The sequence below is a fragment of the Aptenodytes patagonicus genome, chromosome 1 (genome assembly GCF_965638725.1).
Source record: "Aptenodytes patagonicus chromosome 1, bAptPat1.pri.cur, whole genome shotgun sequence".
In the NCBI taxonomy this organism is placed as follows: domain Eukaryota; kingdom Metazoa; phylum Chordata; class Aves; order Sphenisciformes; family Spheniscidae; genus Aptenodytes; species Aptenodytes patagonicus.
Window position 1 is genome coordinate 123,885,078 of NC_134949.1, and position 23,397 is coordinate 123,908,474.

Sequence of the window (23,397 nt, forward strand, 5' to 3'; positions counted from 1 at the left end):
ATCCTAGCCAAAACGGCAACACGGCCGGGTTCACGCATTTCCCCCCCGTTTTGCTTTTCCAGCGGGGGCGGGCAGGGCTGCCAAGTGCTGCGACAGCCGCGCGGGCAGCTGCCCCAACCACCCGCCTGCAGCAAACCGCGAGCCGAGACCGGGGGAGCGGGGCTCCGGGCGGGCTGACCGCCGTCCCACCCCGGGGTGCCCGCGGGTGCTCGAGGGGAGCAGGCGGGGCCTGGCGGGGCGCCGCCTTTTCGCCGCTCCCGCCTCCGGCAGGGGGCGCTGCCGCGCCGCCGGGCGTCTCCTCAGCCGGCGGCGGGCAGGCCGCGCGCAGGCGCGGGGCGGGCCGGGGCGGGAAAGGCGCGCCCGCGGTAGAGCCCGGCCAGGCCGCGGGGCGCTGCAGGTAGGGGCTGGGGGCGCGCGGGCAGCTGCCCCAACCGCCCGTTAGTGGCGGTTGGGGCGGGCGGGGCCGCCGGCGCCCCGCTGTGCTGCCGGGAGAGGAGCCGCAGCGGGAGCCCGGCTCTCTGCGGGCGGGAAGCCGGGGTACGAAGTGGCGGGGAGTTAGGGACTTAGCTTCGGTGCTTGCGGGGCTGTCGCCAGCGAGCGCGTTGGGCCCCGCGTGGCTGATCCCCCTCAAGGCGTCGGGCATCGCCAGTCCCCGGCGGCGGGGGTGCGAGGCCCCCGGGGCTTTGGGGAGCGGCCCCTGCTAGCGGTGCCGCCCGGGGAGCGGCTCTGCCCTTCCTCCTGCCCCCGCCGGGGCCTTCGTGCCTTTCCTTTGTTTTGGCTTCTCGGTGCTTCGCTGCTGGTACAGAAGTAGTTGTTACCCCGAGGGCTGGACGGGTGCGCCTAGCGCCAGTCCGGCGCTGCTCGGCGAGGGCTCACCCCCGCCAGGAGCTGGGGTAGGGCAGGGCCAGGGCAGCCGAGGGAGTGCAGGCATGCCCCGGGGCCGAAAGGGAGAAGCTGCCGTGTCTGCCCTCGGGATTTTCTGTTCACTGTAACCCTGCCCTGCGCTTCTGTCACAACATTTAATTCCACTGAGAGACATGGCTTTTCTGCCCTTCTCCTGCAGTGTCTAGGCAGTAACTTTAGCCATAATAAATCACGGTACTTAAAAATGGTCTTCCTTAAACCATCGTTCTGTCAGTTTCTGCAGTGAAATTGTTATGGGATCTGTCTGCAGTGCTTGCAAAACCTGTGCTAATTTTGATTGCCTTAGTCATAAGAAACAAGAGTTTATCCAGTATTTGCTCTGTTTTCTTCAGCAAATATGAAGGTCATCACTTGTGAAATAGTGTGGCATAATAAGGAGCCTGTTTACAGCTTAGACTTCCAACATGGAGCTGATGGGAAGATCAATCGACTGGCCTCAGCGGGTGTGGACACAGCCGTTCGTGTAAGTTTCAAACCTGTTTGTTTTGGTTTTGTAGCTGTGCAGAGCATGAAATGGTCTGTTATCCAAGGTATGAGATTATTGGCCTGTACGTGATGCTGGTGGTGGATGGTTTAGGGAAAGAGTGTGAGATTGTACAGCTATATACAGAATGACTATTCTCCTTGCGTACTGTCCTTGAGTTCTGCTGCTGAGTGTTGAACTGTTATTTTTAGAAAATTACCTGCATTAACTGGTGGATGATACTCCTGAGTAGTAACTGCTAATTTAGGGCACAGTCTTGTGGGTTAATGAGAAACAACTGGTTTTAATTTCTTTACGTTCATCAAAGTTGAATTTTATCTGCTATTTTATAAGTACTCACTCGGCAGTATGAGATCTTTCTACAGCCCTTTCACTCAGCTTCACATGCAACTCTCCTAAGTAATTTTGTGTTGGTGTTAGCAAACTTTGTTAATCAGTTGTTCATCCTTTTGAGAATCACTTATCAAAATGTTGAATAGCACAAGCCCCAAAAGATGTGGCTGTAAGATTCACCTTTGCAAAATGAGGCAATTGTTTACTGTCTTCCAGATTCTTAATGCATGTGAGGACTGTCTGCATTGTTCAGAGATCTCTTGGTTTCTCTGAAAGTGTTAGCCCTAGTTGGAAAGCTTTGGGAAACTGCACTGGGTGAACCACATTCTTTTTATCTGTATGTTAGTCAACTCTTTAAATAAAGTTGGTGGACAAGTCAGGCACAGTTTCCTTTGCCGAGAAATACATTGACTCAATTTTTTAATTTATTTTTCTTTTAACAGCTTCTCTGTATGGAAGGTAGACATAGTGGTCAGAGTTTTTTGGGTCACCGTTAGAGCACTTCTGAAAAACTGACACATTTGCATCCCCTGTTTCTTGGAGCTGGGAATGAAACAGAGTAGGTTACCCATCACTGCTGGGCTGTTCATGTCATGTTTGAGTTCCTGTAGGTGACTTTGGTATCTGGGCCTGGTGATTTTCTGTAAAAAATTGGTTTTGTTTGTTTACTAAAGTCTCTACTGCTAACCTTTCACTTTGAGACAGTTCCTCAAACTCATCCTGAAGGGTTCCAACCTGGGACCCTCCCTATGCTCCTTAGTAATGAGCTCCAATGCAAAAAATTCATGTAGGTTTTCTGCTATGTGTGTATGTACCTGTCTATCTAGTTATCTGTCTTTGCATCATAATTTTACATTTTAATTACCTTTTGGGCCTGCTCATGTTCTGTCAGGCTTCCATCATGTGATATATTTGAAGAAGAAATAAAAAATATTGCCATAAGGTCTAATGAGATGTGTGGAATAATCACAGACAAAGAATAAGGTTTTCTTTTTGTATTACTGCTGCATTTTCTTCTGCATAGGGAAATGCTCTGTTTTAGCAGAGAATTTGAGTTATAAAGATCAGGTCTATACTTACAATTTGGAATGCCTGGATTGGATCTGGTTTTGTTCCTCAGGATCCTCAGTGCAGTATTTTGTGAAACATGCCAGTATTTGTTAATGTATTTATTAGCAAATTATTATGAATAGTAACTGCTGTGATATGTGCATGACTGGAATGCCTCCTTCTTTTGGAGATGATAAATGGGATAAATATCATTAAAAATTAGGGTTTTACTCCAGTAACTGCAGCCAAAACTTTTCCCTTTGTCACTGGCAAATTGAATTCTTACATGACAGTGTATGCATTTCAGGGATTTTGGCTGTATATATAAATTACTGAATAAATATTTAAGTCATATTTATAAATATACATGCTTTAGGGCCAGAAAATTTTCAGTGTTCTTTGACATAGAAGATACTGCTGCTGCATCTTCTTTCGGAAGACAATTGCATAAGGAGGGAAAGCTGGCAAAATTACAAACGTCTTTATTCAGGCTGCTTCATTGTTTGATATGTTCCTATCAAGGCCTGGTTGTTGGGGTTTTTTGGTTTGGGTTTTTTTCTGAGCTGAATTGCATCCAAGAACAGATTATTTGAAACACCTAATGGGATTTAGCTCTCTGTGGCCTTAGTCCCATGATATAGGGACATAACAGTGTTGCTCTCGTGGCTGAATTGGGTCACAAGTAGAGCAGTAGGAGTGGCATCACTATGCCCTGCAAAAGTGAGAACAAGTGGGATCAGGAATTCCTTAAGCCAGCATTGCTGGAAGAGTGTCCATGTCATGCAACTGTCTTAATGCTGTGGTTATGATTGGTGGGGAACTGGAATTATTACAATTCTTGCTCAAATCATCTGTTTGAGACTGGTAAATCCATTGACCTTCAGGGTGTGCTGCAAAAATCTTGAACTTGCTCAGACTTCTAAAGAGAGCTAATACGTTGTTTTTTCTCCTGTAGTAATCGGGTTTGTTTTCAGACTGTTACTATTTGTGGTTGACGGATTTGTTAACAAGATACTGTAATTCCATACTGTTGAATCATTGTATTGATCAGGTCCCCTTGAAGCTAGAGGTTGTTAATGAATGAAGACAGAATGATGTCATGTGTTTGGGTTTTGGGGTTTTTTTTAATTTATTGGAAATACTCAATAATATATTTCATCAGACTAAAAAAAATACTGCAGTACAATTGCAGCTTGTGGTGGGTTGACCTTGACTAGCCACCAGGTGCCCACCAAGCCACTCTATCACTCCCCCTCCTCAACAGGACGGGGAGAAAATACAATGGAAAAGCTCATAGGTTGAGATAAGGTCAGGGACAAGGACTAATTACTGTCATGGGCGAAACAGACTCAACTTAGGGAAATTATTTTAATTTATTGCCAAATAATAACAGAGTAGGATAGTGAGAAGTTAGAATAAAACTAAAAACACCTTCCCCCCCCCCCCCCCCTTCCTCCCAGGCTCAACTTCACTCCCGAATTCTCCACCTCCTCCCCCCAAGCTGCGCAGGGGGATGGGGAATGGTGAACAAGTTCATCACTTGTTGTCTCTGCTGCTCCTTCCTCCTCACACTCTTCCCTGCTGCAGCATGGGGTCCCTACCACAGGACACAGTCTTTCACAAAGTTCTCCAACATGGGTCCTTCCCACAGGCTGCAGTTCTTTGCGAACTCCTCCAGCATGGGTCCTTTCCGTGGCATACAGTCCTTCAGGAGTGGAGTGCTCCAGCATGGGTCCCCCACGGGGTCACAGTTCCTACCAGCAAATCTCCTGCGTGCCGTCCTCTTCACAGGCCACAGCTCCTGCCAGGAGCCTGTTCCAGCATGGGCTCTCCACGGGCTTCAGCTTCCTTCAGGGCACATCCACCTGCTTCAGTGTGGGGTCCTCCACAGGCTGCAGTGTGGATATCTGCTCTACCGAGGACCTCCATGGGCTGCAGGGGGACAACCTGTGTCACCATGATCTTCTCCAGGGGCTGCAGGGGAATCTCTGTTCCAGCATCTGGAGCACCTCCTCCCCTCCTTCTTCACTGACCTTGGTGTCTGCAGGGCTGTTTCTCACATTTTTCTTACTCTTCTCTCACAGCAGCTGTGTGCAGTGGTTTTTACCCTTTCTTAAATATGGTATCACAGAGGTGCCAGCAGTGGGACAGTCTTGGAGCCGACTGGAACTGGCTCTGTCCAACATGGGGGCAGCTCTTGGTATCTTCTCACAGAAACCACCCCTGAGGACTTCTCCCTGCCCCAGCTACCAGAACCTTGCCACATAAACCTAGTACACAGCTGTATCTTGCAGAGGGAAAATTTGTGGTGCCACTGCAGCTTTAGCTCTGAAAGTTTCAGATAAGTTTAGAATGACTGCCCAAGGAGTAAACTGTGGATTACTGAACTGGTGCATATATATTACATCTTGTTCCTGAAAAAACTCTCTGTAATGCTGTTGTAACTAGATATGGAAAGTGGAAAAAGGACCAGATGGAAAAGCAATTGTGGAATTCTTGTCCAACCTCGCCCGCCATACCAAAGCAGTAAATGTTGTGCGCTTCTCTCCAAGCGGTGAGATCCTAGCATCTGGAGGAGATGGTGAGTAATAATGTGTAATGAAGCCAATATAAAGAAGCTATGTTTATGCATCTGGTGAGTGAAGGGGGAAAAAAAAACCCAACCAAATACAGGAACTTTTTCGTACCCCTCTAACACTTCCAGCTTTAGATTCACATTCTGATTATAATTAGTAAATGCGGGTCATGCAGTTCCTAAGTAACTTCTCACTGGCTGTGTGTCTGAGAGGCTCTTTTCTGGATATAAAGTAATTACTATCCCCATTTCCCAGATGGAGAGGTTGAATGGATTACCTAGTGTCATACTGGGAAGCTGTGGCAGAATTTGTAAATTAAGGCTCGTCTGTCCAGGGCCACGTGGGTTCTTCAGTCACAGTAAGGACAGTATTAGATAGGCGTGTGCTCTCTGAGACAGAGCCAAGTGTTATCTGTCTTAATGGAAGATTTTTCAGAAGCCCAAAGTGCAGAACCATAGCCAGCTCTAATCAAAAGCAGATTGAAAGCTAACCATTTAACTCTCATCTTACACCTGGATATCTTAATCTTTTTTTAATTAGATAATTAAATAATAATAAAATACATTGATTAAAATCAGTAGCTCACACTGGAAGCTAAAGCAGTCTTGCACCTACTCTTGCCCACCTCAAAATAAGAACTGCTTTTCAGGTGTCTTATGTGAGATAATTGTAACGTTGAACTAAATGTAATGCATTAACAAAACAGTGAGCGGGAAAGAAAGAAGCTTCATATGATTTCTTCTACAGATGCTGTTATTTTATTGTGGAAGTTGAATGATAGCAAAGAATCAGAACCATTAGTTTTTCAGGATGAAGATGAAGCTCAGCTCAACAAGGAGAACTGGACAGTTGTTAAAACTTTAAGGTAGCTTAATATTTTATGAGTGTGTTTTCTGTTCAGTGTTTTTGATTCCCCAGTGGCTTTTATCATCTGATACAGTCTTCTGTTCAGTGTGTGTTGAACTTCAATGCTGTCTAAAATTCGCTTGCTCTAATATTCATACTTTTATTGTCTTTTAACATTTTTTTTGATACAGTGCCAACCTACATCTTCTGTTAAGGCAGAAGATTTGGCGTTTATGTGACGTAACTGACATGTTCTGAAATTGGTTCCTGAGATTTGCAGTCACTTAAAGCTTAGCACAGAGATATATAAAGTAAATGTGAAGTTTTATTTACTAGCTTTATAGTGGAAATTTTGATCATTCTTAGAGCAAAAAGCATCAGTATATTAAATGATTCATGCAGTTTTGCCAGATGATAGCTGTGAGGCTCGACCGATCTTCTTCAACTAGTTCATTTTAATAGCTGAAAATCTACAGCGTTTGTTTCAGGTGTACAATGGTTAATAAAATATATACACTGTGCCTGCTAAGACTAAGTAAGCATTAGCTGATAGCGCCTAAGGCGTCAAACCACTGCTGGCAGTTGGACTACAACAGTCTTCTGTTCTCACTCTCAGCTGAAGACTGAAAGAAATTAGTAGTTCTGGACTCTGAAATGCATTTTGGATGAGCAATATGTATAACTCTGCCTTGCTTTCTGTGTAGTATCTGTTAAAAGTTTTGGTCTCTATCTGTCTATACTGATAAAACCATTAAGAATTTACACTTGTTTACAAAAAATAAAAAACTCTGCTATCCATAACTGATACATTCCTTGCAACTGCTGAGGTTTATGTGAGAACAGTTTCAAAAGTGCTAGTGGGATTGCACGAAGCACCAGCATGATCCTTTAGGAACATTAGAGTTAATCTCTTAAAGCAAGCAAGCAAACCCAATCCCCCTTTCCTAAACTTGGTGTTGCAAATGTTTATTATTAAAGTTACCACGCTGTATGATAAGTCTTCAAACTACAAGCAATACAAATTGTTTTTGATGGAGCCCTTCTAGGTGGTTCGGAATATCTTGCAATGTTTGTTCAACTATATCTAAATCAACCTTAATTTTCTATTTCATGTGGTTCTGCTGAGTATGCATGTTTGTTTACTGCTTTTATAAAACCCATTAATATGCAGGAAAGTTTTCTTGAATAGTGACACTTCCTAATTACTCTGGTGTAGTGTTTTATTTTCTGTTTGTACAAATCCTAGAAACTTTCATTTGCAGAACTCTAGGTACAAATTCATGAATTGCTTCAAATGCAGTGTTTTCATTGTCTATGAAAAAACTGTTGAAAAGGGAGACTTATTTTGAGTAGAAGTAGGATGTGCTATTTTAAAATGTTCTACTGCCTTCTGAGTATGGAAGGGTTTTTTTTAAAAGCTGAAGGTCGTATTGTTCATTTCACTTCAATGATACTTTATTTGCCTCTGATTTTTTTTTTTAACCTAAAAATGTACAAAACTCACTTTTACATGTAGCTATTAATTTTTAAATTAAGAATTGGTTTCTTCTCTTCTGGCTTCTAGAGGCCACTTAGAAGATGTGTATGATATTTGTTGGACCTCAGATGGAAATTACATGGCATCTGCTTCTGTAGATAACACAGCTATAATGTGGGATGTCAATAAAGGTAAATGCTACGTTTATCACTTGCTGCTTCAGTCCTGATGGAAGTGTCTCATGGTATTTATCAAAAGAGTTGAAAGCATCTTTTTTTGTGAGAGAACAGCCCACTTAATTGCTAGACTTCTGGGATTGTGAGGCAGATAGCCTAGCATATAAAGATACCCTCAGGCCAGCAAAATTTACACGTAAGTAATCTCTTAACCTTGGAGTATTCAGGAAGTAAACTTCACCCAATGTTCCCCCCCCCCCCCCCCCCCCCCGACTCCTACTCAAGCAACTTGTATATTACTTACTCCGCCCCACACCCCAACAAACAAAACTTGATTGGTATCAGGTAACTAACTACCTAGGTAAAAAATGGGAAGCGAGTATAGGATGCAGGCTCTGTTTCACAAGATATGACATATTTTTTTTTAGGCTCCATTCAGCAAAACGCTTCTGTTCATGCGTATCCCACTGCAGTAGGTTTGCTTGTATTCTCCAAGAAAGGCCCATTTGTAGAAGTTCTGGTAGTAACCAGCTAGGTTAGGTTGCTTTACAATGGCTTAATGTTTTCTTATTAGCAGTGTAATCATTACTTTTGCTTTTAATTTAATGTGGAAATACTTAACTTTCTCTCAAGTTAACCTTTTATCTCACATTTCTAATATTTAGTGTCTAATTAGGAAAAATAAAGTAGAATCCAGTTTAATTTTTCAGTGCACGCACGCATGAAAATATGAATGTTCTGCTGCTGACATTTTTGTGTTCTTGGTTTGGGTGCTTAATGTGCCTCCCATCCGAACTGTCACATATACTCCTTTCCAAAAGTTTTTACCATAAATACATGAATGTTCAATTAAGAGTGTGTGCTCAGAGCGTAAGTATGTGTAGGGGCAGCGTGACCAAATGTCTCTTGCATCTCAGACTGCTTGTAACAACTTTAAAGGGACATATCTATTAGACTTATTACTAAAAAAAGCTGGATGGCCTCTTAAGCTGATACGTTACTTATATGTAATGTCTTCCATTCTCACTGCTTTCTTTTAGCATGCAATTAATGCCATGGAGGGCATTTTGTGTCTTCTAGGCAGAGAGACAACTAGTAAGTTGGAAGTAAGAAGCCATTACTGGAAAACGTAGGCTTTGTGATTGAAGTTGTAGGTATGTTGAAGGAAAGAGTTTCAAGGATAGCTTCCAGTAATACCCAGGTTAAAAGATTGCATGGTTTTAAAAAAAAAAAAAAAAAAATGGCTGGAAGAAAATCAATAGTAAAAGTCCATGGGGCTGTTTAGGACAAAGAGAACATCACTGGCTTAAGAAGTCCTTGAGGTACAAATTGTTGGCAACTTAGAGGGTATCCTGTAGAAATACCATTACGTGTTTGCTCTGTTCTTATACTCTGGCATCTGTTGTTGGCCACTAGCTGAAACAGAATACTGCAACAGAAGGACTTCCGGTATTATGCAGCACGGCCTCAACCCTTTTTGTGTAATCTTTTTGAAGAGCTATTGTCTTTGAAACTTGTCAGCTTATAGTATTTCTTTGCAACAAAGCAACACTATACTAATATAAGAAAGACCTCTGTCCCTAGTATTCAAAACAAAGTATTTAATGAGTTTATCTGTAACTTTACCTCATCACAATGGTTTGGATCTGAGATATTCAACTGTGGAACATCAGTGCAGTCAGGGAACTGATGTGTTTGAGAGATCTTCATGACAGAGTAAGCTGTGGAAGAACTTGAGTTAGCACTGCTGTAGAATTGTTTCTGAAAGCTGCCCGTGTGTAAGCGTCAGTCAGCATTATGTAGTATATTTTTTTCACTGCCTGCTCAGCAGGGTAGGTGAGTTTATACAGCCCTAGATAGGAGAGCCTGGCTGTCTAACCCCAGCTGAAAGTTATGTTTTAACGCTGGAATTTCTGGCTCAGTGTTCAGCCAAATTCAGTTAGCTGTTGAACAGCTAGACTTGCTTGAAAATTTTTTCTAAATCACAAAGATTTTGAAATATACTCATCTTGCATGTTTAATGCCTAAGCCAAGCTGCTTATCTGAGTTAGTTTGTAGGGAACAAGCCTTAAATTGGCATGTCATAATTTACTGTACTTGTGAAGATTCTAGAAATAAAGCAACTCTTTCAGATACTCTTATCAGGTACCATCAAGTTAACAGTTTGTGTGTTTAAAAAATGATTTTGAAACATTTTGTCTTGTTTTATTTCTGAAATGAAGAAATGTTTTAAAACACATTTGCATTTAGAATCTGGAAACTGTTTGTAATTTCAGGACAGAAGGTTTCAATATTAAATGAACACAAGAGTTACGTCCAAGGAGTAACCTGGGATCCTCTAGGCCAGTACATTGCAACTCTGAGTTGTGATAGGTGAGCTGTTGGTCTAAGTGTTTTGTCTTAGTGCTCTTTCTTACTTGAGGATGAATTAAAAGCAAGTGTATGGGATAAATGTGACTTTTCTTTTAATTTTATTCAGATTGTTCTGTAGGAAGGTTGATGTGAAATTAAAACGATACTTTAGTTAATCTTTTGCTTGTGGTAAATGATTCCTGAAGTCCGAGTGTCCTCTAAGCAGCAAATAAGCTTACATAAACTTGTGTAGAAATTTTTCTTCAGGAAGTAAGTTTTCATGGTATTGATCATTAGAGATACCAAATACATCGTAAGGGTGCTGTGTTCTCTGGTTGATAATGAGCTAATAAGTTCATCCTTGTTGTTTTACAGAAAGATATAAGCAGGTTAAGAAATCAGTTAAAATGTTTTTCCACTGATATCTTTCTTTTGCCCTCTCGCTCCCTCCATTGCCAACAGCTTTGTAAGTGACATCATTAGGAAAGCAAAACACACACTTCATAAACTTGGCCCTTGTCATAACTTTGAGTTGAGCTTAAACTGTTTAGGGCATGTGTGCTGCTCTGAAGGGTTTGCAGCTGGCTAATAAATGCATGTCATCTGGCACCCGCTGCAAAGAAAATTGCTGTAATAGTGGAAAAGTAGTTTTGATTTAAGATTTGCAGTAGGCCTAGAAAAATGGTAAGTTAATGGTGACTAGGTCATTGTGACCCTCTGCCTTCTGATAATCAATTATGTGAAATTTGTGTGCCTTTATTAAAATGAACAGCAGTGAAACACAAGTAATAGAATGATGCACAAGTTTTTCTTGGAGTGAAGTTGCAAGCGAGGGCATGAACTAATCTGAAGAGGGGAAATCTCCCACCCCCTCAGGTTTCAGACACTTTTCTGCAAACTTAGTGAATAGCATTGGCTCAGCGGGAGTCTAACAGGAGCCAGGCCAGTTGCCAGGACTGGGCAGCCACCAGCCCGGGGTGGGGAGACCTCTTCCTCCTTTTGGCAGACCAGCTTAGCTGTATGACATCCAGAGCCAGTAGTTCCACAACTGTCTCAAACTGTCTGCCACAGCCTTGCCTTCTATTTTCTCTTCCTAGCTCTGTCCAGAACTCTTTGTGGAGCTGTTTCAGCACATTAAATCAGCAGAAAGCTGTCTATTTTTTGTTACGTTGGTTTTCTGCCAGCCTAACAAGCCAACGTAACTCGGTAAAGGTCAGAGCTGGCAGAAAGGAGGGGATGGTGGGACAAGCAGTTGGCTTTGCTTAGGCTACTGGCTGTTTCAGTGAGATGAAGTCAGGGGAGTTCCAACGTTCTGTACAGAGACGTACTCCAGTTTCATTTATTCCAAAGGAAACTGAAGCATAGAGATGTAGCTAATTGTCTTTGAGGTGAGTTCCCACTCCACAGGAACATAATGGCTACTACAGCACAGGTAGGAATGGCGTGGCCGATCACTGTCCGCTAATTCCCTCATTCTTCCACGAATGCCTATGCTGGCACTTCACAAACCTTACTGAGTCAAATAATTGTCAGTGATCCACTGGTTATTTAGCCATCAAAACATGTCCACCCGGTGGTGTCTCCTGAATGGAGTTACAGTTAATGTGTGATTGTCATTTATATTTGGCAGTCCTGACTCAGAAGTGAGGTGCCGTAGTGCTGTGTGAAACTTGGGGTGAAAGGAAGCTGTTCGTAGCTAACTGTGCTCTCCACCATGTAGGGTCCTGCGGGTATACAACACGCAAACCAAGCGTGTAGCATTCAATGTTACCAAGATGCCATCCGGATCAGGAGCTGAAGGAGAGGTACATTGTTCTGCTACTAATGGTACTGGAGAATGCACTGGGTGCTATTTTATGTGAGTTGTTCTAGTCTATGAAACCAAAGGGGCAAATATTTTCCATTCAAGTAATCACTGTATCAGATATTTTTGTCTCTCTCTCACCTTTGCATTTTGTAAACAGAGACCGCTTCAGGTTTCCTCGAACATTAAAGAAATGACTAAGAACGAACACTTGCAAGTTCAGCTGATTAAAGTAGTAACACAATGTCTTTGGTTGTAAAAGTTAAAAACAGTGTGGAAAAAATATTGTGCATAGTGAATTCTTAACAGGAAAAACTTCAAACATGTCTGTCAGTAGCTGTAAGTTTATTGCTATGTATTATCCATTAATAATATTTTAAAGTCAGCAGCCTGAAATTTTCAAAAAGGTAGTCTGATTTTTAGGAAAAATATGAATTAGTGAAAATTTAGGAAATTCTCTCTAACCCTAAGAGGGAAAACAAAGAGCTTTTTTCCCCCAAACAGTTCTAAGTGATAGTAAAATAACACCTCCAAGCTGGCTATAACCTTTTTAATTCCTTCTATTCCTTTTCTTTTTTTGTGAAAACATTTGTAAGTTTTAGACTAAAGAACAGGCCTGAGAGAGGGTGTTTTGCCATTATAGAAGTTCTCTTTAAACCTCTACTATTAGAGTTAAAATTAAATGCCTAAGTTCAGGCTTTTACGTTGACTGTTAAATAATGTTGTTCTCCAGGTTATTACTATTTTTTGATTACTGGTCTAATGTGACTGCTCTTGGAGTCTTTTGATTAGTAGCTGAAGAGGGATCAAGGACTATTTTTCTTGGCTGTGAAGAATTTATAGCACAGCAGAAAGTGAGTTTGAAGGTGCTGTGGTTTTTAAAACACTTATCTTTTATTTAAAAAGTTCCATCAGGTTGGATTGTACAACTGGATGGTTTTTCTCACTTGAATTCCAGCTGACACGTTCATGGCACTTTGCACAATCATATTTTCAATGTTCCAGGCTAGGAGCTATCGGATGTTTCATGATGACAGCATGAAGTCATTTTTCCGCAGGCTCAGTTTTACTCCTGATGGCTCCTATTTACTCACTCCAGGTATGTGAGAATGTGTACTATAACTTACATTGTATCTGTTATGCTCTAGTTTGAATGTGCATCAAGATTGCTTTCAAACTGCTAGGGGATGCTTATTTGTCTTAATTATGCCATTCCTCATTCTTCCTATTGAAGAAAATAGAGACTCCATATTACTCTTCCATTAGTAGTCCAGAATATCAACTTTCTCCTGTGAAAAAAATTATATTTATGGCATTTTTCTGAACTGAAACATGTAAATTGCGACAATACAGCTCTGTTAAAATAGAAATGAAGAATAATGAGCGGTTTCTTTTGAGTGGTTTCTCTTTGTTTGTATCCTTTCTTATGAACATTCTGCAGTCATAGTAAAAATAACATTGCAAGGAGGGGATCAGTTTGCCCATATAAGCACTGCTTTTATAGATGTCTGGCAACATCAAAAAGAAGCTTTGAGGGGGAAGTATATAAGGGAAACAAAACCAGCACTAAATAAATATTTGGGATGCCTTTTTAAGTTGTGTTCAGGTTGCACAGCTCTTGCCCAACTGACAGGCCTAATTCCTGAAATAGAATGTTTATGGACATAAAGTGTGTACTCAGTACCTTTGAGTTGATGAGTAATGTCTTAACCTTTATTTTTGCAGCTGGCTGTGTTGAATCAGGAGAAAATGTAACAAACACCACGTATATTTTCTCCAGAAACAACCTTAAAAGGTAGAGTTTAATAAGATCAAAATATCTTTTTATTAAAAAAAAAAAAAACCGCTGTTTTCTGAAATACTGATTCTTTGTAAAAGGCCCGTGGGTCACCTGCCATGTCCTGGAAAGGCAACTCTTGCTGTTCGCTGCTGCCCAGTCTACTTTGAGTTGAGACAAGCATTTAATAAAGGTACTGTAAATCCTTCAGGGAGTATGATTTTACAGCAAATATGTGAAAAGGCCAACGTGGCTGTTTACTATTTTATGCCCTAGCCTTTTAACATTCTGTTAAGATAGTGTTGTACCACATCTTAGAAGCTGTTTCCTGATTCTAAGACCCTGAATCCACCTTAAGTACCTTGTGAGTAGCTTTTGATATTGTGGATAAACGTTCTTACTTGGCCTCTTAGGCTACAGAAACACTGTTTAATATTTTTTTAACTTTTAACCATCTTGTGTGAGTAAAAGTAAATAACTTGGCTTAGCACTAAAGGAGTGGCCCAGTGAAATGTTTTCTGTTAGTCTCAACTACCTGCATCACAGAAGCACCAGAGAGTTGGTGTAGTTTGCAACAACCATTGCTGTTTATTCAAGGAAGCCAAACCTGAAGCAGTGCTGGTGTTACTGGCCGGAACAGGAGTTCCGAGGTGGGGAAAGGATTGTATGAAGTTGCATGAGAACTTACCCGGAGATTGAAATCCAGCCTTATTGTGAGCCCAGTGGGTCCAGGAGTGTTTATATTTTAACAAGACCAGTCTTACTCTGGTGAAAAGGCAGAGCTTTGCTCCTTTCTTTAGAGGGTCAATCTGTAGTATTCCTTACAGGATTTAGAGATCACCTGTTGTTGTGTTCTGTTATTTTCATTGTCATCTTTAGATCCATCATAATAGTGTGTTGCAAAGTAGGGAGATGAGTGTCTGCTGTTGGTCTCTGTAGCTCCTCTAAACGGAGTGTTTAGTTTCTGCAACATACACCCAGAGAAGTGAAAATCTAAGACAGTCTAGAAATCTATAGATATGAGTATGTTACATTATGTTAATGTTAATGGCCTCTCTGTTTCAGTGTGCAGCTTCCATAATAACTGTAGAGCTGAACGGGAGCCCTGTATACTAGGAATTTCTGAAAGCAGCTAGCTAGCACTCAGCTTCCAGTAGAAGTTGGAATAATCTGCCCTTACAAAGAACTCATGTTGCAATGATAAGACTAGCTAGGAGCTGAACCCAAGATAACACAAATGGAGCTATATCCATTGTTTTGACTGAGTCATACAGAATATAATGTGGTGGTATAAATTTGTCGTGACCTTGATTTACACTATATCCTAAGGTGTGTTTGGACTTTTATACTCAAGTGCATATAAATATGCTGAAAAATTTCAGCTGGAAAATATATGACAAACTTTACAAAACAAAATAATAGCAATCCAGATGGACAAATTCTGGCCAATTTCTCTGTCTTAAGCTAAGGCAATAGAGGGCAAACTTCAGGCAACAGAATTGTTAGTGCTTGACATTAAACTTTACATTTTATAGAAGCGCTGTCTTCTCAGCTGTTACCTTGATACTGATTAATAATGAAATCTTTATTTAGATTCATGACTAAGCTAGTGCAGTTACTACCTTGCAATTAATAGAAAAGACAATTCTCAGTGTGTTCATTTCTTTGCATTCTAGATGAAATCAGTCAGAAATCAGCTCCTGCTCTATTTAATCTTCCCTATCGATTGGTGTTTGCTGTTGCTTCAGAAGATTCTGTGCTTTTTTATGATACTGAGCAGTCCTTCCCCTTTGGTTATGTTTCTAACATACATTATCACACCCTGAGTGACATTTCATGGTAGGTAATTGTTATATTGTTAAGATTTGTTGTGATGGAAATGTCCCTTTTACATGTTGAAGTTCTGCACACCAGAGAGATTAAATCAGATGCGAAGGCCAGAATTGAAGATCTTTTGTTCATTTGGATTGGATATCTTTCACTTGACCGCAGTTTTATTTAAATGTATACATGTACTTGGGGAAGGGATGAGGAAAAGTCAGGTACAGCATGTGTTATAGATGGGAGGGTGAGGGTTGAAGAAAAGTTCTGACCTTTCCTCTTAATGGAAAAAAACAAATCACAAATAGGTCCAGCGATGGAGCCTTTCTTGCTATTTCTTCCATGGATGGATACTGTTCATTTGTTACCTTTGAGAAGGATGAACTGGGAATACCATTGAAGGAGAAGCCACAGATAAATGTCAGGACTTCTGGTGCAACAGAGAAGAAAGTGAAAAAGAGCCAGTCGCACAAAGTCATTTCCCCAGGCTCTAGGCTGACAGAGGGGACTCCTCCCAGCAGGGCCACTGATCCCAGCACTCCCACCCTCCAACCTAGAACACCCACAGCTGCCGGTAAGGACTTGCCTTCCACACCTGTTGGCATAAAAAATGTTCCAGTCTCATCCTCAGATGAGAGGAAGATCAGCCAGCCAGCCAGCCAGAGCACTAAAGTAAACCAGCCCAGGAGGATTACTCTCAACACTTTACAAGCATGGAGCAAAACACCAAGGTGAGATTTATATTGCCATTTCCAGTCATAAGTATGAAGGCCAAGACAAGCTGTGCTTGGGCTACGTTTAAAGGGTTGGAGTTTAGACATAAATTCCCATCCCTGTGTCTTGGTTGTAACTGTCTTGACATGGAACTTTTTGTTCCAGTTATACTGTAGCTGAAAGGTCAAAATGTTTCCTGAATCCTAAATATACAGCTTTTATATATCTGTCTGAAATGTGAGGCAGTAGCAAAGTTAACCTGACCATTGCGCCTTGTCCATGTGGCAGCAACAGGTGTCTGTCTTAAGGTCCCATTTTCTGTGCAAAGATGGTACCTGAAGCCTTCAGCTGACAAGAGCTATTTAAAGACTTTTCTGACAAGAAATATTTTAAGAAGTAAAGAGTGCAAGTCTAGACAGGCCCTCAGTGTTGCACAGTCATGGGTGTGGGACTTAATGCATTGATTGAGGTTATTTCCTAAGGTGAAGATCTAGGTTTTTAGAAATTGCCTGTAAGCCATGTATTGATTGTCAAACAGCCTGCAATATAAGATCCTGAGCTGGTGTGCAACAGTAAGGAGACAGCCGTGCAATTAGAGATCTAGATCTTGTCAGCAAAACAAGGCTATTTTATAATTAAAGGAAATTATTACAACTTCTCATAGGAATGTTTTAATTAGTAGGTGGCTAGGGAAGAAGTGATGAACGAGAAAGCAGGATAGTAGATTTCATCCACAACCGCAAAGAAAAATCTTGGAGATGATGGCTTTCTACACACGGCTGTTCATCTGTACTAGAACTAACAAGTCAAAGGGTTGTAGGTTGTTGAAAGTGACTTTTGCCTGGAGGGTGAGGTGACTGATGGAGCTAATTAATCTTTTTCTTTTGGAGAGAGAGAGAACCTGTATTTAATCGTATCAACTGATTATGCTATGAGTGTCATCTTGTAGTAGCATGCATGGTGCTACTTGTAAGACTTTTTTTTTATGGTTCAATCCTCTGCTGCTTTTGCGCTTAATTTTTAAGTGCCATCCAGAAGAGATTTAGCAGAAGAATATAGATTTGCAGTAATTGTTAGTGGACCTCAGCGGGCAAAATAATTCCCTAGAGTTTTATGAATCTAAAATGTTAACATGGACAGGGCTAGGGAATAGTAAGCTCTTCCAGTGGAACTGGAAGACTTACCAGGTGCCAAGAAACAGGTTAAAATCCCTGCCTTTGCAGCCACTCTTAATTTTAAAATATTTGATCAAGACACTGTGCTCTGAAGGTGAGTATCAAGCATTGTGCCACGTATAACATATGCAGAAGTATTTTCTAGTGGAAAAGATCACTAGTGGTATTTAAAGTACTTCTAAAAAATGCTCTGTTCAATATATAACAAGAAAAAAATGCGTAATAAAGTATATCTAAACTACATTTAAATTTAACTGATTCTATCTGACGTAAATCTTTAAATAAAGTATTTGTGGAAATGATGGCTTTAAAGCAATTGAACTGTTTCTGCTCTTTTAAAGGAGAGTAAACTTGATTCCACTGAAGCCAGATACGCCAGCCTCTGCATATACAGATACAGTTCCTTTACCTCCTTCCTCAGAACAGGAACATGGTAAGCTTTTGTGGCTGTTAATATCCAGCAAAGTCTTTTGCCAATCAGTTCTTTCCATGATAGACTTCTGTAATAAGCTATAAGCTTATAACACAAGCACAGTCAAGCACACACCTAAACCTAGTTGCAGATTCTAAAGCTTCTTCATTGTCTTGGTGTGTTTGAAAGGTGCTTTTGACGATATGAAATGTGTTCTCACTGTGGTTGCTCTTGGGCAGCTGCTTATGTGACAATATGTCACTACAGTTTTCATAGTAATGGGCACATTAGCTGACACTGAAACCAAGAAGAGTAAATTCACTTGGATGTAATGTCCTCCAAGTCCTACAGGTGAGTTTTAAAGACCCTTGTACTTTCAGCACATCATTGTTTCAGATGCTAGACTCTCAAGCCACGGTTGTTTTGGTTTTTTTTTGGTGAGTGCTGCATTGTTTGTGATTCAGCAAACCAATTTACTTTCTTAATCTGGATTTACTTAGCTCAAATGATTTTCCTGTCTGCCTGTTTCAGAGAGGCCATTACCGTCTGATGACAGCCTTCAAAATCCCCCAGCATCAAAACGTCCTAGAACTGAGGAAATGTCTCTTTCTGCATCTGCTGAAGATCAAATCAGTTGCGATTGAAAGAAATAAAGCCTAAGCTTTTAGTAGACTCTTCACAGTCTGAAGGCGATGCAGCTGTATCTGAGAGTCCTTTTCTTTTTGCAAATGTTAAAGCCTCAATTCCTGATTAAAGTACCATATGCATATTTGACGTAGTGCTGTGAAGAAGGAAGCTGGCAGTAGAAGATGCAGGTTTCAGGAATTTGTAGCTTTGCAGAAGACATAGTTGGGAAGTGACTTCTAATTGCGTTTCTACTTCTTGAAGACAGCATTCTTCAAGAAATGCCACAGTTTAAGGAAATCAGGGAAATCTGGGTATTGGAAAGCCATACAGTAACTTAAGTGTCTCCATCAAAGTCCCTAAGTTGATGTTTATAAAGTATTATGTCTTCCAGCAACCTGTCTGGCAAAAGAATAGAATTTTTAAGGACTTAATCATAATGATTTAATGTGGTTTAAGACAAAAAAAAAAGAAACTGTTTCATTCAAGCATTTCTTGGCTTATATGTTTAGCAATGTGCAGAATAATTCATGCTCTCCAGTGCATGTGGAATGGAAGCTGATGTTCAGATGCTCTGAATGCAGCAGCATACAATATGACTGATATGGTTGAAACAGAAATCAGAACTTGTAACTGCAAGAAAGCAAAAGGAAGAAACCCTCTGAAGACCTGTTATAAGCATTAAACAGCGGAAGAAAGTTCTTAATTGTTTAGTTTCTGTATTTTAAAAAAATGCAGACATGAGATTTTCCTGAGGCAGCAGGATTTAGTATACAAGTTTCCCCCTTTTCATTTTTCCAAATCTTAAATCCCTTAGCCAGTAAAACATAATATAAATCCAGTGTATATTAAATTTCTAAACGTTTGTTTCTTTTTAGCATTTAATACTTGCTATGTAATTGAACTTAAGACATGCAGATTGAAAACAATGAGACCAAAATAATTGAAAATCACTACACTTGATTTTCTGTGGTGTGCAGACCTAGCCTCCAGAAGTAGAATGCTCAGCCACAGTATTCTGAGCTTGTCCACTTCATTTTCTTTAACGTCATGTACTTGTTTTTAAAAAGTAAGATAATTCTTAAAATGCGAATAGTCATTCTAGCTGATAATGGCATGTAGAAGTTTTAAACAGAATTTTCTCTTATGACTTAGCCTATTTGTCTATCATTTGAAGTTCTACAACACACAGGAGGGGAAAGCTGCAATTCACATTAAAGCTCTTTGACTTTCATTCTTCCCTGGATTTGGTGGGGTTTGAGGTGTGTAACTTACTTCGTATTTGTTTTCTGTCAGTTTCTAAGAAAGTGGACTAATGCTTTAGAAAAGCAGAAATACAGATGTTTCAGAAGTGATTCATAAAAATAACATAAGGAGGAAATATTAACAAATACCTATGTCGGAGTGTTTCAAGCAAATGAAGTACGTTGCCTACAATTCAATTTCAACAGAAATTAATGAGCAAAGAGTTGTAGGAAACTGACTGTGTCTTTGCTTTCAACCACTGAGATGAGAATGGAGCTTCATTAGACTTAACCAAACCTGTTTTTTCTTCTAGTGAGGAATATAAAGACTCAATTACCAAGCAAAGCCACATCTAAAACTCTTTCTCCCAAAGGTTTATAGAGAGATCTAAATTAAACCTTGTAGAGCTATCTGAATTGATAGCTAAAGCAGATATTTGTAACTAACATGCATTGCTGGACTTGCTATTTTATGTTTTGTCCAGTTTGAGTTACAAGAATACTGGTATTTCACCTTTTTGTGGGACAGTGACCCACTTAGTACAGTACTGCAGTGTTTTGTTTTGTGCACTGCATAGGATCCTTTGAATTCATACTTCTAAATACTAATTGCAAAGCTATCCTGATAGGTATTCTCAGACCTCTCCTTTTTTTTTTTTACACAGTGTATTTCAATGTAAACTACTCTGTCTGTTGAAAAATAGTAGGTTAGGTATATTATTTTAGTGTTAATTGGCATATGTGGTCTATGTGATCTTCAGATGCAATTAATTGCCAGAGTATTCATCTTTATTTCATACCATAACCATTCAGGTGACATCCATGTTTGTTTATATGGTCGCTTAGCTTATTTTCGCTCTGCCTTGCAATCTAATTGGAGCCGTAAGCTTAATGTGGCTTCCACTGCTTCCGTCTGGAACTTACTTCCTCATCATGATACCTGTCAGAATGCTCTACCTGGTATTTCGTCTTCCCTGATAGGGTTTTTTCTTTCCTTTAGTTCTAGTTGTCTCTTGCCACTATGATTTCCTACTTCTCTGTTTATTCTGTTACTACCTTGTTGTCAAATTTATACAGCACTAGGTTTTTAACCTTTTTCTATAAATGGATGCCATCGTTCATATAATAAATTACTATCTTTAACACTGTGACAGTCAGAACTGTAGATTCCTCTTTTTTGTGATCCTTGTTTCAGTCTCCAAGGGGCCATCCCCACATAACATTCATACTTAAGACACTGAAAACTATTCTCACACTGTTTATAGAAAGTGGGTTTGTGTTTTGTTCTCAGTCATGCACTAGAGACTGCTCCAAGACAGAACGTGCCCAGTGCTGTTTCTATTCTTTCTTCATAAGGTGATGTATTACATAGACATAATTCTTTCAAGGGTGCTCTTTAGTCCAGGTTTGACTTAAATGTTAATTTTAATTGGCCAGCTGAAGTGTTCGTAGTTCAAATGGACCCTGAATTCATATTCCAACTGTGAACGTGGTGTACGTGTCATCTTCTTAGGTCACATTTTGCTCAGTGCCTTCTGTAAGGATCTAATCCGCTCTAAGGACTATTATCCTGCTTGTGCTATCTTGATGAGATAGCATTATGGAAAAACGCCCTGTCTACATCTTTTGACCTCGCAGCAGTAAGAAGAGGGAGCTGAACTCATAGAAGTAACTTCTGTAAGAGGCAGCAAATTGCTGTTAAACTCGGGGAACCGCAGAACTCTTCATTTGGGGTGTCCAAGCCCTGCTCCCATCAGCACATTTGGTACCAGTGTATGTCAGTGTCCCACAGGCCAGTCCCCTGAAAAACCAAAAAAAGAGCACAGTTGCACAAAGTCATTTCCCCAGGCTCTAGGCTGACAGAGGGGACTGCTCGAGCAGGGGGGTTGGACCAGATGACCTCCAGAGGTCCGTCCAACCTCACCCATTCTGTGATTCTGTGAATGCTGACATTTCCAGTTTGGCGTACTTCGAAGGAGAAAGTGATTCAACACTTAAGATGGAGAAGTTACTTACTAGTCGTGGAAGTCCCTTGAGAGATGTGGTCTTCATGTGCCATTTCTTCCCACCTTCCTCAGAACCACATGGATTTTGCATAGGTGCATGAAGCATAATGAAAGGTGGGGAGTGAACACATCCACCATGGCTACTGCACAGATGAAGTCTGTATTGTCTGATAGTGTAAGTATCAATGTGGACTATAGATCTCGGAGAGTTCAAGTTACAGGCAAGTGATCCTTTCCCTTTTTCAGACTGGTTTTCTTGCATGCCTTACGTGTACTTACTTCTCTGTCTTGATAGTAGATCTTTTAAAAGGTCATCTTTATGTCTCAATTCTGCATACGTACTTATTTAAATATATGTGTCTGTATGTATGTGTAATCATTTTTCCACGAGAGAAAAACGGTCCGTTGGTTACCTTAAACCATGTGCCTTTTTTTGTAAGTTCGGTGAGGGGCTGAAAAAGCCCAGGCTGCAGAAGCACAAACCATGGGACTTCTGTGTAAAAACAAAGTGCAGAGCGACCGCTGGATGTCACTCTTCTAACGGGATTCCTCCTCCTGGGCCTATGGGGAAAAAATGCCACCAGCAGCAGGAAGGGGAAAGAAAACACAGTTTTCCTTTTAAAAACAAGTTGTAGGTGAATCTATACAGCAAATGTATGTTGTCACCAAATTGTTTTTATTGTTTCTACAAGTTTCCTCCTAAGATAACGGGTTTGTTTTCTTATGAATGACATTTTATAATTGACTAAGGAAGGTAAGTCCATACCATGGTAGCCTTTCTCTGGTGGGAGATGTAAAATGATAAACCTGAAACGCCACATGCAGCCCCGAAATTTCCAAGAATGTCTTAAGCATCATTTCTCTTGAAAAGCTCTTTGAAGAAGGAATGGGAGGGAGCTGGAAGGCATGTGAACCATCTGGTTAGTATACGCTCCAGCTTCAGCCAGCTTTTGATTGTCTTGTCATGAGTTCCCAAGTTGTGATACACAGATTGCTACAGGTACACAAAGTATTTCAACGTCCAGGAACTGCTGCTGCCACCACCAGTGCTAGCACTTACCGCTCTGGGTGGGAATTGGCAAAAAAGAAGAGAAAAATATTTGCATGCCCCACCCATAAGTCAAAAACCAGTCAATCGTGTGTCCGTATAACAATACCATCTTATCTGTCCTAATCTGTTTTAAAAGGTTGCACTGCCATGTTATTTGTCTTCCAGCCCATTAAAAGGAAATTAAAAAGATGAGGGCAGAGTCACACAAAGCTGCTGGTGTCTAGGAGAGAGTGGCCGTGAGGGTGACAAGTGTAAGGGCAATACGCAAGCGATCCTCACACATGAACTGTGTTCTGTGTGCAAGAGCAAAAAGATGTACAACTCCTTACTTGCGTGTCACTTTTCATTCCTGCCTGGAAAGACACTTCTTGCTGCTTCCACCATGTGTCAGGTTAGTGCTGCCCAGTCAATGATCTGTCTTTTCCATTGTTGAGTTACTGCTAGTTAGAATCATGAGGATCTCTTGCTCCTTAACATATGTGGACATACCACCTTAAAAACCAAATACTTCTGTGAGCCACTGAACTAGTGAGGCCTTGTTTCATATGGAT

The 23,397-nt window shown here is 40.8% G+C and overlaps 1 protein-coding gene across 2 annotated transcripts; it reads left to right on the plus strand.

The window, feature by feature from the left end:
- The first annotated feature begins 330 nt into the window (after positions 1-330).
- On the plus strand, positions 331-20,940 carry CHAF1B (chromatin assembly factor 1 subunit B). Of its 2 annotated transcripts, none has more exons than XM_076353810.1 (14): positions 331-397; positions 1,257-1,387; positions 5,240-5,372; positions 6,115-6,232; positions 7,778-7,881; positions 10,143-10,239; positions 11,939-12,023; positions 13,028-13,121; positions 13,748-13,817; positions 13,901-13,992; positions 15,476-15,638; positions 15,929-16,351; positions 17,851-17,942; positions 18,453-20,940. In XM_076353810.1, the coding sequence occupies exons 2-14, from the start codon at positions 1,262-1,264 to the stop codon at positions 18,563-18,565; spliced, it is 1,710 nt and encodes a 569-aa protein (XP_076209925.1). In that variant the 5' UTR covers positions 331-397; positions 1,257-1,261; the 3' UTR covers positions 18,566-20,940. The 2 variants fall into 2 exon arrangements, with proteins under 2 accessions (XP_076209925.1, XP_076209935.1); XM_076353820.1 differs by lacking the exon at positions 331-397 and adding an exon at positions 496-537.
- Positions 20,941-23,397: the final 2,457 nt, after the last annotated feature.